The sequence below is a fragment of the Capsicum annuum genome, chromosome 12, assembly GCF_002878395.1.
Source record: "Capsicum annuum cultivar UCD-10X-F1 chromosome 12, UCD10Xv1.1, whole genome shotgun sequence".
NCBI lineage: Eukaryota > Viridiplantae > Streptophyta > Magnoliopsida > Solanales > Solanaceae > Capsicum > Capsicum annuum.
Genome location: NC_061122.1, coordinates 226,084,516 through 226,102,476, shown reverse-complemented (window position 1 = coordinate 226,102,476; position 17,961 = coordinate 226,084,516). Strand labels below are relative to the sequence as shown.

The 17,961-nt window shown below is 33.9% G+C and overlaps 2 protein-coding genes across 3 annotated transcripts; both read left to right on the top strand.

The window, feature by feature from the left end:
* Positions 1 to 227: 227 nt before the first annotated feature.
* Positions 228 to 4,354, top strand: LOC107851740. The gene is made up of 5 exons (XM_016696823.2): positions 228 to 546; positions 1,935 to 2,012; positions 2,383 to 2,464; positions 3,075 to 3,217; positions 3,703 to 4,354. Exons 1-5 carry the CDS (start codon positions 301 to 303, stop codon positions 3,910 to 3,912), a joined length of 759 nt encoding a protein of 252 aa, XP_016552309.1. The 5' UTR covers positions 228 to 300; the 3' UTR covers positions 3,913 to 4,354.
* A 3,436-nt stretch (positions 4,355 to 7,790) lies between these two features.
* On the top strand, positions 7,791 to 17,020 carry LOC107851657. Of its 2 annotated transcripts, XM_016696738.2 has the most exons (8): positions 7,793 to 8,014; positions 8,085 to 8,153; positions 10,256 to 10,285; positions 14,557 to 14,589; positions 15,233 to 15,303; positions 16,210 to 16,291; positions 16,412 to 16,510; positions 16,636 to 17,020. In XM_016696738.2, the coding sequence occupies exons 1-8, from the start codon at positions 7,898 to 7,900 to the stop codon at positions 16,690 to 16,692; spliced, it is 558 nt and encodes a 185-aa protein (XP_016552224.1). In that variant the 5' UTR covers positions 7,793 to 7,897; the 3' UTR covers positions 16,693 to 17,020. The 2 variants fall into 2 exon arrangements, with proteins under 2 accessions (XP_016552225.1, XP_016552224.1); XM_016696739.2 differs by lacking the exon at positions 8,085 to 8,153 and having other exon boundaries at positions 7,791 to 8,014.
* The last annotated feature ends 941 nt before the right edge of the window (positions 17,021 to 17,961 follow it).

Below are 17,961 nucleotides of genomic sequence, written 5' to 3'. Positions count from 1 at the left end.
ATATTTATCAAATTGTCCTTTATCAAAAAATGTGGTACTATCTTTTTTTTAATTAAGTGAGCCCAATAAGGTTAAAAGTGTAATTATATTTTTAAATATTTATCAAATAAGAAAACAGGACATTCTTTTTGAAACAGACTAAAAAAAATGATGACACGTAAAATGCGACGGAGGGAGCATCTTTCTCCCAAGATTAAAACAAAGCTACCTTAATGTAAGGCCAATAATTTTTTCCACTTAAAAAATGTGATAAAAAAGCAAAGATAAACCAAAAAAATTACTCAACTTTTTACAATCACCATGAAATTCACTACTAGAAACTTAACTACAAACTCCATATCTCTTCCATTATTCTTGTACAAAAATCCAAAATCACCTTCAATTATCAAATGGATTCCTCCATTTCAGTCTATTCGGGTCAAATTCCGGGTCGGACTATCCAATGGATCGGCCCATTTAACTCATTCATCAGTACATGCTTCACCACCTGCTATTCAGTCAGATGTTGATACAAAGTTACAAGTTGTAGAGGAAACTATAGAGAAGGTGAAATATGTTTTACTCTTTGAATGAAATATTGTGTGTAAATTTTTGAGTTTGATTGACTTGAAATTTTATTACGTCCATCCAAAATGACTCCTCGTGTCAAAGATACGCTTAATATGATATAATATTATCGGTTTTGATGAAATTTTAGTGCGTCCGTCCAAAATAGCTCATCATGTCAAAGATACGCTGAAGATGATATAAAATTATTGATTTTGATGAAATTTTAGTGCGTCCATCCAAAATGGCTCATCATGTCATAGATACACTTAACATGATATAATATTGTTGATTTTGATGAAATTTTAGCGCGTCCATCCAAAATGGCTCATCATGTCATAGATACGCTTAACATGATATAATATTATTAACATGATATAATATTGTTGATTTTGATGAAATTTTAGCGCGTCCATCCAAAATGGCTCATCATGTCATAGATACGCTTAACATGATATAATATTATTGATTTAGATGAAGTTTTAGTGCGTCCATCCAAAATGGCTCATCATGTAAAAGATACCTTCACATGATATAATTGATTTTAGTGAAATACGTACACAATTTCCAAAAGGCTTTACGATGTTAATAACACTTTAATTCCTTAATAAGTAGTTTTTTCTTTTATTTTTTCTATAGGACTTTGTTCACCTATCCCAACAATCTCACATAATCTAAATTTCTTATGACCCATCATTATTTTTTAAGAACTGTTTTGCTCAAGCTAACTTGGACTTACCTCAACTAATTCATAAATATCTATCATCTTCCACCGACAACATGTACCAAATAATTTGGAGACTAATTAAGTTGTCACTCACATCAACTGAGTTCGTTGAAGTATTTATAGCGCTGAAACCCCCTATTTTTTTGTAAGCGTCTTCAGAGTTACGAGTAAAGGTAGTAATCCGTCAACTAAGTAGGACCACATGTCATCATTATACTCGTTTTGGTTAAGCATTGGCTCTGATAACAATTATTGGACAAAGCAAGCGTAAATATACTCTTAACATGATGTGACACTGTCTATTTGAGTTTAACACTGTCTAAAAAGTCTCACACCATTAAGAGCATGCATACCTTATAAATAACTCCTTTTTTTTTCTAGTACTTTTTATGAGGGTCTTTGTTCGCACACACCTAACAATTTTTAAAAATAGCTAAAATGTGTTACTGTGTGAAAATCATCAAAGTATTCTTGAACCAGGGGTTGATCGAAAATAGCCTCTCTACCTCACTTCTACGGTAGTGGTAAGCACTGTGTACACTCACCCTCTCCAGACCCCATTTTGTTGAAATATACTGGATATGTCACTATGTTGTTGTTGTTTGTATTTGTCGAGTTCAAATCTTGAATCCTCTGAATATTTGCTTTTTGTTTCTTGCAGGTGATTTACAGCTGTCGTTTTTTTGCAATTCTTGCTGTCTGGGGTTCGTTAATCGGATCATTTATTTGTTTTATCAAGGTACTTTTTTGGCACATGGATCGCAGAGGCAAAGCCAGAATTTTTAGTTTATGAGTTCTAGACTATGTTTACTGAGTTTTGAATATGTTATTTATACATATCAAATGAGTTTCTTAATTGGCTCATCAGGGCATTCTGTTGTTTTCTCTCAACTTCTTTCCATTATGCAAGTATAGTTGATTGATTGATTGATCGATCGATCGATAGATTGGTTTGGATAAACAAATTTGTAAGACTTACCAGAGGTAATGCACTATCGATGATCATAAACTTCCCAGCTCTGCCAAGCTTTGTTATTATTTTGTTGCTAAACTTTGAGAATTCTTTTTGTTGCAAAATGATTGAGCTAATAACTTGTTTCGATATGTAGGGTTGCACTTATGTAACAGCATCATTCCAACAGTATTTTGTAAGTCGAGCAAAGGTCATATTGTTGCTTGTTGAGGCTATAGGTAAGCTTGTAGTAATTACTATTTGCATTTCCACTCAGTTCACGTAGCCAACCAACTGTGTTACCAAGATTCTCTGCAATGATCCTTTCTTTGTCGTGTTTTGTGTGTTGGTTTTATCACGATGCTTGGAAAGCCACGGTACCTCGGCTGCCTCCTAATGGTTCTCATTTCTTATCGCATAATCAATGAGTTTTTCTCATTCCTTAAACTTTTGATCCTCTAAAATGCACTAGTTTTGGAGGATCCGACATGCACTAGTCGACATTTTTGAAGAGTACGAACAACATAAAAGTTGTCACTTATGCTGAGAAGGTTGCGTGATCCGAGAGTGAGTATTGATGTGATGATGCTTTAATTTCTGCTTTTAGGCACTATGGAAATAACCTATATTTTTGTTCAAACTTCATAGAATATAACCCTTTTCTCTATCGGAAACAACCTCTCTACCTCCTAAGGTCGGGGTAAGGTCAGCGTACACTCTACCCTCCCTAGAACCCCACGTGTGGAAATACATTGGGTAGTTGTTGTTGTTGTACTAGTATAACTAACTTTTGGTTCTTGATTGTCTGTGCTTTATGAGTTACTAACCAGCATTCAATTTCTCCGCCAGATATATATCTCTTAGGGACTGTGATGTTAGTCTTTGGCATGGGTCTATATGAGCTCTTCATCAGCAACCTTGACAAGTCAAAATCAATGTCAGAGGAAAAATCTCCGTATCAATCAAATTTGTTCGGTATATTCACGCTAAAGGTTAGTCTGAATTTCTTCCAAGCCGTCTGTTTTGGAGCTAAGCCACCCGTGTCACCATTGCATATATGACACATTCGTATTTCTTGCACAATAGTTGTATATTGGTGCGGATTTTGCAAATGCAAGAACCCGTTGCACATATGACAGATTCGTGTTTCTTGCAGAAATAGCTGCATATGGATGTCAATTTTGCAAATGAATTGTTCTTGCACAATTAGCTGCATATTGATGCAAGTTTTTCATATGCAAGAATCTGTTGCACGTATGACACATTTGTGTTTCTTGCACAAATAGCTGCATATTGATGCAAGTTTTTCACATGGAAGAATCCGTTGCACATACGACACATTTGTGTTTCTTGCACAAATAGCTGCATATTGACGCGAATTTTGCAAATGCAAGAATCCGTTGCACAAATGACACATTCGTGTTTCTTTCACAGAACATCTCATTCATCTTTTTTTTCTTATCTGCACAATTGTCAGGAACGACCAAAATGGTTGGAAATAAAAACTGTTAGCGGAATGAAGACTAAAGTCGGTCATGTCATCGTGATGCTTCTTCTCATTGGTCTGTTCGAAAAGAGTAAGAAGGCTGTTATACACACGCCATTAGATCTCCTTTGTTTCGCAGCTTCAGTGTTGGTTTGCTCTGGCTGCCTATATCTGCTTGCAAGACTCACCGAGGAGAATTGATCATTTTTAGGTTATATAATTTGTACAGTCCTAAGTTGCTCGGACTCTCCAAAAATGTTGCCACACCCGTGTTGGATCCTTAAAAAATACAGTATTTTTGGAGGATCCGACACGCACTCGTTAACATTTTTAAAGAGTCCAAACAACATAGAACAGTCCAAACTGTCTCAATTGACTGGTGTTGTGGAAGCTTTGCCTGAGCTTAACATGTTCTTTTCTAAATGTCCATATGTATAGTTTGTAATGAGTGATGTTAAACAACAATCTCCTACTTATCTTATGATCCAGAACTATGTTGATCAGGCTCTCCGAAAATGTTATCACACCCGTATCGGATCCTCAAAAGATGTACTATTGTTGGAGGATCCGACACACACCTGTGGCATTTTTAAAGAGTTCGAGCAACACAGATTCATAGCTTGTATAATCTTGTAAAGATTTACATTTATCTTGCATCATTTCAAAATGTAAATTTCAATCCGTTGATTTCTCAAATGATCCCTTTCGTTGAAATCTAAGAAGAAAAATGACTTTTTGAGATAATATCTACGAGTGATCATATGAGAAATCAACTCGAAATTGAGGGTTTATATCGTCAAATTATTCCTGAACCGAGGGTCTTTCAGAAACGATAACGATAGAGGTAAGTTCTGCTTACACTCTACCCTCTTCAAACTCCACGTTGGGGATTTCACTAGGTATGTCGTTTTTGTATCATCAGACTATTGAAGATATAATTAATTAAGCAAACAAAAAGGTTGTCATGACTCACAACTAGAAATCAGTCAATTTTCGATAGACTTTCCGTCAGCAAAGCACTAATTCAAATGATTTTCGCTTTATATCGACTTAAGTTTTAAAACGAGATGATCAGACACTTCAACATAAATTTTGTTACCATGCAGAAGAAAGAATTGAGGCTAGATGGGGAGTATTGTTACATCCCTGGAAGTTCATCATTTGGATTGGGAATTGCAGCTTTAACATGTTTATTCATCGCTAAATTAATTGGAAATTTGTTAATAATATACAACAGAGAGTTGTTATCAAGTGATAAATTTAAAAAGTTGCAAAGTCTCTGTTCGTAAAAAATTATTCAAAAATAAGTTTGTTTATATCGAATCAATAAATATAAAAAGCATAATGCATAAACGTATTGTTTAACTTAGCCTCGACACTATCACTTCAACTTTGAATATGCACTCATAGGCGCTTAAAATAATATAAAGTTAAATAAATGGACACATACATATCCTACGTGTCGATCCTTACAGGTCCTATTGAAATTTTATATTTAATGCTTTATAGGTGGCTACTCCAATTTGTTTTTCCATTACATTGCCCTCAATTCAATTTGATATCATTCTCACATGGAATTTTATAATTGGTGTGTTGTGGGGTATGCATCGGTCGGTTCGGTTTGGTTTTACATATTACCGGTTCGGTTTATCGATTTTCAGTTTTTAAATATATTAAATCAATAACCAAACCAATAAGATATTTTTTATTGATTTTCGGTTTATCGGTTTTTAGTCCTTAACAATTTAATTTTCGGTTTAACTGATAAGAAAATAGTCATAAAATAGAAATAATAGTAACTAACATGAAAAATAATCAAAACTTAGTTGCAAACAAAAATCCTACATAATGTGTTTTAATTTGCAAGAATTTTCAAGTTTGAACTAAATGTTGTTAGAAGAAATTAAGAGTTTGTATAATTGAAATAATAAGTTTGTTAATTTGTAGAGATTAAAGAGAAATTAAGAAAAATATCTAATAAGTCATATATATATATATATATATATATATATATATATATATATTCTTATTGGGTTATCGGTTTACCCAATAACCCAATAGGAAAAAATCGAACCGAACCAATAACCCAATAATTTTTTTTTTATAAAACCATTAAAAAACTGTTAACCCAATTATAATAAACCAATAACATTTTTATTGGTTCGATTTATGAGTCGGTTCGATTTTTACACCGTACTAGTTATGTATTTCTTTTAAGGATCTCTTTACCGTGGCCTACCTTCATCCGAGTTCTTACTTCAATTGCCTTGTACTATTCTCATTTTATATTACTTGACTGTTGATTTGATATATTTATTTTTTATAACGTTTTAATTTGATATATTTTTACTTAATGAACTTTATTAATAATGTTAATTTATCTATTACCAATTTATATAGTTATTTAATAGTCAACGCTAATGGTAGTATGAAAAAAAAAAACTCTCTTAATTTGTTAAAATAGACAAGTAAAATAAAAATATCTATTTTTAGTATATGGGTCAAATAAAAGAAGTATATTTTTGTAATAACCTAGCTTCTGTCCATGAATTTTGTGAGTAGTTTTTGAAAACTTGTCATTAGATATCTATCTAGCCAAAAAATTTGATAAATTTTGAAAATCTTACCTTCAAATTCATTCATAGAGTTTAAAATTTCTTCACGTAAAATATATGTCTAACTACATTTTCAATTTCATTTAAAATTTTAATCTTTTTTCAAGTAAAATGCATGTTCAAAAACATCTTCAAAATTCAAAAATCACGATTTTAAAAGCTTAAATTTTTAAATTTCAATAAATAGAACTACTTGCTTACAATTCTCAAAAACACAAAAATATTTTTTAATTTATGATCTTCACTAAGTTGTAATTATTCAATTCTCAAAAACACAAAAATATTTTTTAATTTATGATCTTCACTAAGTTGTAATTATTATATTTGATGATTTTTGCTTATAGAATATTAAATCACTTCAATTTCTTGAGATCTTTGCAATCTCTTTATCTTATCGAAATAGAGATAAAATCTGAATATATTTACTTGTTCCAAATTTCACTTATTAAATCACATTAAGTATATTATTGGTAAATCACTTGAGTCTTTTGATATTTGCTAATTCTACTTTACCATAAATAAATATTTCTTTAAAAATCTTGCATTTTCGTAACAAATTTTTTAAATATTTATTAAAAACTTATATATAATTAACTTTTAAATTAATTATGTAGTAGAAAATACAATACAAATTATATATATTTAATAAAAATTATATATTGCTTTTGATATCTTGAGTTTGGCCCCTCAAAATTAGTACTTATATATTATAGGTAGAGCTGTCAATACGGGTTGGTCCAGTCCATCTGGGCTAGCTCATACGGGCTTTGAGTTTGATGGGTCAGGCTGGGTTGGCCCATTTAAATGACGGATCAAAAAACACCAAGCCCACGCTATTACCCTATGATATTTTATAATTTTATTTTACGTTGCTAATAAACATAAATATTTATCACACAATAACACATAGTATTAATGTTTGTTAATCAAAAGGGAGCCAGAGCTCGAATCACCCAAAGTAGGAAGAAAACGAAGAGGTGACACTACTCAATTGGAAACATCACGGTTGAAAGTCGATGGCGTGTTGAGGGAGATATAGTGAAGAGGAGGCGGCTAGCTAAACTAAGGAAATTAAGAAAGTGAAGAGTACAATGTACTCTTTATGTTTTAGTGGAAGATATTTAATTATTTTATTATTTATTAGATAGGAAAGTAGGAAATTTTTCAGTTTTCATATTCTTTGTTAATGGAATCGGTCAATGGTCATCGTTGGACTTGATTATTTTTTAACTCTTTTATTATTTTTCAATTATTTATTATTTGACTGACGGGCCGGTCCACAAACTAGCCCAACCCACATTCCTCAAGCCGTATGGGCCATGGGCTTATCCGATTCGGGCTAAAAAGCACTGTTTTTAAATAGACAGTAAAAATTAAAGCTCAACCCATCAAATTACAGGCCGGGCCGGGCCGGCTCTAATTATAGAAATCGATTATTATTATTGTAGCTATATTAGTTTTATAACAGACCAAATATAAAAGCGGTAAACTCCCTTTCAAAAAATCAAAACCCAAAAATCACTTGTTCATTTTTTTCTAATCTCCCGCCATTGCTACTGTAAAGTGAAAAAATGGAGATAACAAAGGAGCAGTTAACAACAAGGGAGATTGGAGGAGCAAGATACACCAATTTGAAGTACGCATTTGACCTTGGAATTCACTCCTTATTAACTTCCTGTTCCAAAGAGGTATAATTTTTTCTTTTACAGTAATTTTACTATATTATATAAAACCCTAATAGAATTTGTTTAATTGAAGGCATTTTGTAAAGCTTTCCCTAATTTTGCTCCAGTTCAAGTTGATCGTCTTCATCGATTGTTCATTCAGGTTAGCCTTTTGGAGCATTTTATTGGAAATTGGCTTTAGAATTTGGGAAATTTGGAACCTTTAATTGGGAATTGGAATTTGGACAAATTTCGATTTTTAAAAATTTTTTTTGAAGGGAAGCCTTGGAGTAACCGGTAAAGTTACTGCTATATGACCGAGAGGTTATGGGTTCAAGGCTTGGAAATAGCCTTTGGCAGAAGGTTAAGAGTGCGTACAATACACCCTTATGTTGGGTGGTGGGTCCTTCCCCGAATCCTACATATAGCGGAAGTTTTAGTGCACGAGGCTGCAATATTTTATTTTATTTTTGAAAACTAAGGATGGGGAAAGAGAAATAGGGAAGGGATTCTAAGGTGGGGGAATGAACAAACACTCACTAACGAGGTGAAAGTTTAGGTCGTCAGCTAATTGAGCTACTAATATTTTCATTGATTTTAGCTTATTCTAGATACTCCCTTCATTCTATTTTACTTGGTTCTTCTTTCTAAATATGTTTGTTTCAAATTAGAAATCTATTTTCGCAAATCAAGAGTATTTTATTACTTCATTCTCATACTATCCTTAGTATTAAATACCGAAGAAAATAGTAATAACTATATTTAAAGTTTCAAGACATATATTAGGGTTAATTTTGTAAAATATACTTTTAATAGATGTTTTCTTAATGGGTGTGTCAAGTCAAAAGAGGTCAAGTAAAATGGAATGGAGGGAGTATGTAGCATCTTTTTACTACTCCTTCGTTCATTTTTACTTGTCCATTTTGGACTTTGCATGTCGCTCAAGAAATAATACTGTAATTAGGATGAATATTTTACTCCAATACCTATATTAATTGATATATAGTCTAAGGTCTTGAAAATTGTTTTGAGATAAAGTGTTATTTTCCACAATACGGGTACGTAGAATCTGTATAATAGAATAACAATTTCAACTTGAGTTCAAGTATGAACAAGAACACAATGAAGTTGAACAAATACCCTCAACACAAGATCAAAATGATCTTTACAAGAGGTGTATTTTATATTTCAGAAATATAGATGAAACACAAATTGTTAAGGCCAAGTCGTCCGAATTCACGGACTTTCCTTAAGGAATAATTCCCCTCACTGTACCCGAGGTTATGGAATCTTCCTCCCAGGATAAAATGGCCTTCAATCCGACTATAGCGGTACCTCAAATAGGTGGATTCTTCGAATACACTCACGGTTTGAATGATCACACTTAGAGTATTTTTTAAGAAGAAAAAGAAGCTTGTAATTTTGAAATTTTTTTCTATCTTAACCTGTGGAAGAAAGCAGGTTATTTATAGCCACAATATGCCTCTTCTGAAGAGAGGCAATGGTTCAATCCAAAGGTTGCACCTTTGCTGTAAGTTTATGTCTGTTCATGAAAGATTGCATCTTTTCCTGAACAGTCATCTTGTTTCATGAATAAGTGTGTCCTTTTGCTGAATGGTTGCATCAGTTTGTTCAACCAGTACATCAGTTCAGAAACAATACAGCAGTTCTGAAGCAACATTAGTTCAAAAACAGTGCCTGCACAGTTTCGAAACACTGTTTCGGAATATAAATGGTGTCCAACAGAAAATATTTCCTGCGTTTTACATATATTCAGATCATATTTTCGTCAAATAAAATTTGTCCAAATAGATAGATCTCATTGATCGATCATTTGCCAAATCCAAATCCGAGCCGAGCGACAACAACGATGGCGCGAGGCATCTCTATTTTCTTGCCTCACTTATCATGTGGAGTAAGTGTTCATTAATATAAACACTACAAAGTTTCCTTCGGTGGGAGAATTAGTGGACTTTCCACTTTGGGAGTATACCTTCTAAATTGATATCTCCTTCCTTTCACAATTTTTCTCCATTTTTTTCATTCACACTTCATTCATATACTATGAACCCAACATAAAGTAATTAATGTTGAAGGTAAAACAGAAAAAAAAATAGTAATTGTTTTTTGTTTGTGTGTTAAAAGTGACAAATGAAGAAAATCTGTTTTGGCCTTTTGGGATATTGGAAAAGTAAAAGTGAACGGAGGTAGTAGCTTGATGTTTTTCTTCTCCTGTTAATGTGTTTTTTTTTTTTTTAAATTCAGGTGCTTACTTCCTTGCACGAGGATATACAGGTATGCTATTAACACAATTTAATCCCCTTTTTGTTCTAGGTGAAATTTAGTCCATGGAACTATACAGCTTTGGTCTGTTTAAATGTATGAGTACCTTGACAGTATCGAAACACTACAAACATAAATCTTTACTTGTGATTGAATGCTTTTTCAATTGATTCTCTTGCTAACAATTATTGGTTAATAGCCTGTCAGAAACATTGTTTGCATCTGTGATGTATGTATATGGTAGAGCGTTGGCTAGTATAGAATGCTCACATAAGATGAAGGTAGTAGAGATGAGGTTGCTCAGGTGTATGTGTGGGCATACTAAGAAAGATAGGATTAGGAACGAAGTTATACAAAGACAATGTGGGAGTGCCTTTGTGGCAGACAAGATGAGGGAAGTAAGGTTGAGATTGTTAGACATGTGAATAGGAGGTGTATGAATGCATGAGAGGTTGGTTATAATAGGTTTTAGGAGATGTAGTGGTAGGTATAAGAAGAACCCGGAGAAGGTGATTAGATAGGACATGACACATCTTCAACTTACCAAGGACACTATCCTAGATAAGGTATGGAGGTCGAGGATTAAGTTCGGAAGATAGCAGGTAGTCGAGTGTTGTTGTACTTTTATGTGGGAGGCAGTGATACGATACTAATTTGGTACGTATCAAAAACATGCCAAAAATAGTCCACAAATAAAGGAAAACCCGAGAGCTCAACAAACACCAAATCTCGGTTCCAACAACATTAAGAAACAAGGTGTAAATGACACCAAAAACACTAACAACAACAAGAGATAAACAACAATAACGAGAGGAACAACACTACAATAACAACAATCCAACGGTTACAAGATTACAAGAACCAAACGGTTCACTAGACTACACAACTAGTACATGATATGTAAAGATAGGAAGTGAGACATACACTATTACAAGGTTAAGAATCCAAAGATGTATTAAATCTAAGGAACCCTAAGACTTACAATAGCAACACCACACTCTTACGTGACACAAGAGGGATTCCACCGCTCAAGCACCAACGTTTCCAAGCAATACACAATCACAAGTGAATCCACACTCGTTCATGTCCTAGTTTAGGCCTAGAGACCCTCTCTCTCAAGAGATGTGTTCTTTCAACAATATCCAACAAAAACTAATGAACTAAAACCCCATATTGTTCTATTTATAGTACTTTACAAATAAAAAGATAAAATGACAAAAAGGCCCACCCTTTAATGACCAAGTAGGCAAATAGGCACTCATGGAGTGTTTTAGGGGCGGTTTGGAGCCCTTTTTAACACTTCAACTCGTACACCTCCGAGGTTACATTCAAAATACTCAAAAACGTTCATCTTCATGATCGTGCTTGTATCATCCTCTCCATCTTGAGAGGAATTTGACCTCAAATTCATGGCACTAGCCAAATGAAAATGGCTCCAAAACAGTCCACAAAATAAGAAGAAACTGAGAACACAACAATTTCAAGTCTCGGCCAACGTTTTCATTTTGCACCTTGGCTTCCTCTCCATCTTGAGATTTGCCTTCAATCTCATCCAGCTCAATTGAGTTTAGCCAAGAAGTTTCACTACAAAACAACAAACGGGTTAGTTGTAAAAGAAAGGTCCTCACACTCTCTCTTTATTTCTTTGTTCTCGGATTCCTCACACTTAATCTCACAAATGTTGTATGCTTGCTTGTACTCCGTGAGGTGATTAGAGGTGAATTCCAATGTTTACAACGACTCCAAAATAGAAAAAAAAATACACAAGGACGTAAAAACAAAGAACGGTTTCAAACCAACTCACAATCTAGTAAGTGGTTACTAGCTTGTAAGTTAGTATTGGAATCAACAAAAGAAACAACCAAATGAAACTAAAAGATCAAATTTGAGCTTAAAATTTGTCGTGTGAACAGTAATTGGTGACGTGTCATCCCCTAATTGATCACGGGTCCACACAAGTTTTAATCACCATTCTTGGAATTTTTAGTCCTTATACTTTTGGAATGGAAGACAATTAGTATTTGGAGGGAAAAACACAAGTCTTGTAACTCTTTTCAAATTCAACTCAAAAAGGTGAGATTAGACTTGTACTAGTTTCCACAATACAAGGCTCCTAGAAACAAGGAAAGTGGTTGAAAAAGTTGTTGTCAAGTCAAGAGTGATGTGAGCTAGTCCTTTCACCAACAAGTCTTCCAACTTTGTCTTCACCTTTTCTAGATCTATTAACTACTTTAAGTTGGTCAAGATAAGAGAAGTGATGAAAACAACAAGAACACAACAACTTTTCAAGAACAACAATAACAACACCTTCAACGCCCACTCCAACCTCCACAAATTTCAGTCTAGGTCTTTGTTCACAACACAACTTTAACAAGTTTTTAAGCTCAAATATAGATCTAGATACCTTTAGTGTTAGTGAATCAAGAAACAACAATAACAACAAAGAAATTCTAGACCTAGACTCCGCAAATTTCGGCCAAGACTACAACAAGAACACTACAAGTTTCTCGGCCATGAACAAGAACAAAAATAAGAACAAGAACAAGAACAACACTTCTTTTTCTTTTTCTTTTTTGATTTTTCTAGCAAGCCCAAGATTGATTTTGTTGGAACAAAATCAACCACAAGCTTTGATACCAAATGATACGATACTAATTTGGTACGTATCAAAAACAAGCCAAAAATAGTCCACAAATAAAGGAAAACCCGAGAGCTCAACAAACACCAAATCTCGGTTCCAACAACATCAAGAAACAAGGTGTAAATGACACCAAAAACACTAACAACAACAAGAGATAAACAACACTACAATAACAAAATCCAACGGTTCACTAGACTACACAACTAGTACATGATATGTAAAGATAGGAAGTGAGACATACACTATTACAAGGTTAAGAATCCAAAGATGTATTAAATCTAAGGACCCCTAAGACTTACAATAGCAACACCACACTCTTACGTGACACAAGAGGGATTCCACCGCTCAAGCACCAACGTTTCCAAGCAATACACAATCACAAGTGAATCCACACTCGTTCATGTCCTAGTTTAGGCCTAGAGACCCTCTCTCTCTCAAGAGATGTGTTCTTTCAACAATATCCAACAAAAACTAATGAACTAAAACCCTATATTGTTCTATTTATAGTACTTTACAAATAAAAAGATAAAATGACAAAAAGGCCCTTTAATGACCAAGTAGGCAAATTGGCACCCATGGAGTGTTTTAGGGGCGGTTTGGAGCCCTTTTTAACACTTTAACTCATACACCTCCGAGGTTACATCCAAAATACTCAAAAACGTTCATCTTCATGATCGTGCTTGTATCAGGCAGGGGGCTAGTCTCATCTTCTCCTTATTTAGTAGCATTAGTTAGTATTTGCATAGTAACTTATTTTTCAGTTTTTAATACTGCATGTTGTTTCTTTTGCTTTGTCCATCATGTTGTTTTGCTGTTGTTATTTTCTTTTCAATCTTGTTTTGATTTCACTTCTTTTGAGATGAGGGTTTATAGGAAACAACCTCTCTACCTCACAATGGTATGAATAAGGTTTGTGACATCCTGCCTTCCTCAGGCACCCCACTTGTGAGGTTATACTGGTATGTTGTTGCATCTGTGTCGTCTATCCTATATCAGGTGTTTCTATTTCACGAAAAGCTTAACTGCTGCTCGGATTTTATCCCCGAATAAACAGTGGATCATGTATGATGCTTCTTGCTTAGATAGTGTTTTAAAGAATTATTAGTGTCATTATCAGTTAGAACTTGGAAGTTTGACAAATAATCCAGTCCAAATCTTGCTTACTCTTGCTTTCTTTTTGTTTCATGTGCTACATTCTCTCTATTAAGAGTAATTGGAAGAAGTATACTTCATTTCTTTAAGTTGCATGTCCACGTCTTCCCTCCCCTCCTTCCAATAAAAAGAAGAAACAGAATATTGATACATAAATTGAATATTTACTTGTATTTTGTTTGGAACTTCTTATTTAAGTCTTCATTTCTTCTCAACATGGCTAGAGGTCATCTGGATATTAGTTTTCATTTCTGGGAAGATAATACATATAGTGTCCTCCAATTAATTGTATTTGTTGACCTGATTATTGGCTTTATGTTTTGCTATAGCTATGGTGCTATCTTGAAGTATTATTCCATGTTTGCTGGTGAACTTATAGAATTATAATGAGTTTCTTGTTTCAAATTGATCGGATATATTTGTTGTTAGATTTTGTTATTCGTTCCTTTAAGGACAATGTTGAAAGTGTTGTCTGTTTCAACTGTTGCAGGATGAATTTGAGTCTTTATGCGTGGAGACACAGGTACATATCATATGCTTCGTAGTTTATTACAATTATTCGGAGAAAAGATGCATGCCTACTAGATTGCCCTCTCATCCATATTTTGTAAGGTCAGTAGAAGAATTAGGTTCGCAGAAGTTATACTGTCGGTCTATGAGGACTGCCAAGTGCTAACTGGTCTTCAGTTGACTACTGCAAACTTAAGATATGAGTTCTTCTTGCACCTGTTCTTCTTCTGCACTAACTCTGAAGAGAGTAAGCAATGCCGAGGATCCTATATTGTGGAAAAGAGAAATTCTTGGAAAATATCTACCATTTTACATCTAGATTTTGTCAAATGTGCTTCCTAGAAGTCTCTTTCGTATTATTGAGAATTTCCGATAAATCTTTGTTTTCATATGGATTAAATGTAGTCTGACTTCCAGTTTAGAAGTTCTTATACTGTGATACTTAGACAGAAGTTGCATGCATTGAGAACTATTTGGGAAGCATGTTCACATATCTTTTGTTCTGAGACTGAATTCTTTTATTAGGATATATGTATTTGTTTATACCATTTCCTTTGTTATGAAGTTAACCTGGAAAGCTTATGTGAGTTCTGGCTGTTAAGTTGGAATAACGTGTCTGATATTGCTTTCCTTGGGATCATATTTCCTATTTGTAGGCAGGACCAACACTCAACATGGTGGAGCAGCTTGTGGAAGAACAAAACTTGGACCCTTTGTTTCCAGAGAAGTACTAATGTTTACTCCCATTCAGGAAAATTGCATAACCATGATTAAAATAGTTTTCTATACACTATTGTTTTGCCAAAAACCTTGTGGAATTCTGTTATTTTTCTGTCTTGGTCGCACCACGTGGAGGAAATTCGCTCCATCCAATCATTGGAACAATGATTATAGAGTGAAGAAAAACTGATTTTATTTTGACCGGCTTATAAACTTAGCCAAACACCCTCATACATCATGTGTGCTATAGTAGTCACCCTTGTGTTACTATAATTAACATAAATTACTACATTTTTGTGTGATTTGGATTGTCAACTGTAAAACATGGAATACAAACTCCAGAAAAGGAGAAATGAGCAGAAAAATAGTAATTATAGCTTCACTAACCACCAATAGGTATGGATAGTGATACGTCATTCCATGTAAAGGCATCGTCATGGTGGATACTCCATATTTACAAAAACCACCTATATTCAGTTTAACTGGAATGTTGATGGTTATTGAGGCTTCTGATACCGTTGATCAAGACTACATTTTGCCAAGTATTAGCATGTTTTCTTTACGTCCTATGTCTTCCATGAGTCTTACATGCTTGCAGAAAATATAGAGAAGTTTCTAATACTTTTCTTATGTTTTATAATTTTGGTCTGAAATGAGCTTAAATGGAGCACCGTGGTTAGTGAGGATTCATATAGCTGACCCAATTTATTTGGGATTTGAGGCGTAGTTGTCATTTGATGTGTTGTGTGTATAGAAATGTTATTCGCTGGTCTATGAGAAGTACCTTGGCTGAATATGATTTCAATCTTGACATCATAACCGAAAGGAATTTCATGAAAGAGAGAGATACAAATTCATGTTTCAAAACTTTCGGTATCCTGTTTCTATGAAGTAATAGCCTGCAATTTTGCAGGAGCAATGTTGAAGAAGTCACTCACTACCTATCAGAAGCAAAACAGAATGAGATCAGCTACTTGACAACTATGTTGGAGACGGTAATCTCTTGCTATTTCTTGCAGTCCTTTCATAAATGAAGAGCTTATACATCAATTTTCAAGCGATATGCATATAATTTTGTAACATGGTTGGTTGACGTCCTAATAATGATTTCTTAGGCAGAAGAACAGAAGCGTGCCATCACTTCTCGTCTTGAAGTCCTGAAGAAAGAAAGGCATGATTTCTCCGATGCTGCTGCTGTGGACATTGTTAATAAGGTATAAAGCTGATCAGTAACTATTTCTATCTTTTAATGGTGATATGAATCTCTCAGATTAAAGTAGTCTCTTCGTTTTCCTATGTGGATCCACGCTGAGGACTTGTTTCTTTGCAAATTCTGCAGATATGGACAGTGATTAAGAAGTACGATACTATCAACGATATTGGCTTCCATAACTGATACTGGCCTCGGCTAATGCATCGTATTTACCTTAGTCCTGTGTCTACTCAAGAGCCTGGATTAAACTAGAGATTATCAGAACTTGTCATTTCAGGATACCTGTGAAATCTCTGAAGTAAGCAATTACCATTGCATTCAATTTTAAGCAAGTAAACAAGTCTTTGTTTACATCTTGTTCACTAAAATGCTTGTAATATGACATGTATGTGGTATTAATTAAGCACCAGTGAAATGGTTGAATTTGAAAGAATTGAACGAAGAGATGTATGAGGTAAAAATCTCATGTACGGTTCTGTAAAGTGGCAATAAGGGTGACAGATTGGTTTCATCTCCTCTCCAATGAATTCGAACGGATTGAACTGAGGAGCTGTATGAGGTGAAGCTCTCATGTACGGTTCTATAGAGTGGCAATAAGGGTGACCTATCTGTCAACTTTTTCATTATCACCCTTCATCTATGTAATGAAAGTGAAGGACCTACGACAAAGATGGAATGTCCTGAATAATTGACTCGTTTGCCAAGCAGATTATATGCGTTAGTAGAAGTAGTGTGTAAGTTAATTTTGTTTTGATTTTCTCGATGAGGCATTTTTAAGTAGTCAAAAGTAGATACTTGAGTCAAAAGTCTTTTGGAAATAGCTTAGTACGCTCTATCCTTTCTGACTTCACTTATGGAATTTCATAAGTATGCTGTTGGAAAAGGGGATATCAAGTTTAGTTATTTTGAAAAAGGACATTTTTATCTTTAAATATTTTACGTGCATTACTACTATATGTTTTGAAGAAAAAATAATATATACATACACCTTAACTTATCACATTTACATAAATTTCCATCCTTATTACATGATTACAAAAATTTCAACTAATTATGTAACTTCGTTAGATGTATCGGGAGCTAATTATGTATCTCGACAGACTCAACATTGAAAAAAAAGTATTGGGAGCTAATTAAAAACTATGTATCTTCATTGGATGTATCAGAAACTAATTATGTATTTCGACAGATCTAGAATCGTGATTTTCATTAATTATGCAAAATGTTGGATTTATGGTGTTTACCTTTTTTTATTGCACATTTGAGTTCACATATTAGTACACAAGTTCTTACATAAAGTTAATGTGAATATTATCCAATATGGTCAATCAAATATTACACGTATGCTGCAGCAATATACGCCAAGCAATATAAATTTTATGTGGAACCGAATAATAAATACTTTTGGCACAAATATAATTAATTGTTGTAGAAATGTGGTCCTGTATATCT

Excerpts from the sequence above, each read along its gene's own strand:
- LOC107851657 (XM_016696738.2), top strand. The coding sequence starts at position 7,898 with ATGGAGATAACAAAGGAGCAGTTAACAACAAGGGAGATTGGAGGAGCA. Across the intron at positions 8,015-8,084 it reads TAACTTCCTGTTCCAAAGAG|GCATTTTGTAAAGCTTTCCC; the intron begins GTATAATTTTTT and ends GTTTAATTGAAG. Across the intron at positions 14,590-15,232 it reads CTTTATGCGTGGAGACACAG|GCAGGACCAACACTCAACAT; the intron begins GTACATATCATA and ends TCCTATTTGTAG.
- LOC107851740 (XM_016696823.2), top strand. The coding sequence starts at position 301 with ATGAAATTCACTACTAGAAACTTAACTACAAACTCCATATCTCTTCCA. Across the intron at positions 547-1,934 it reads TAGAGGAAACTATAGAGAAG|GTGATTTACAGCTGTCGTTT; the intron begins GTGAAATATGTT and ends TGTTTCTTGCAG. Across the intron at positions 3,218-3,702 it reads TCGGTATATTCACGCTAAAG|GAACGACCAAAATGGTTGGA; the intron begins GTTAGTCTGAAT and ends CACAATTGTCAG.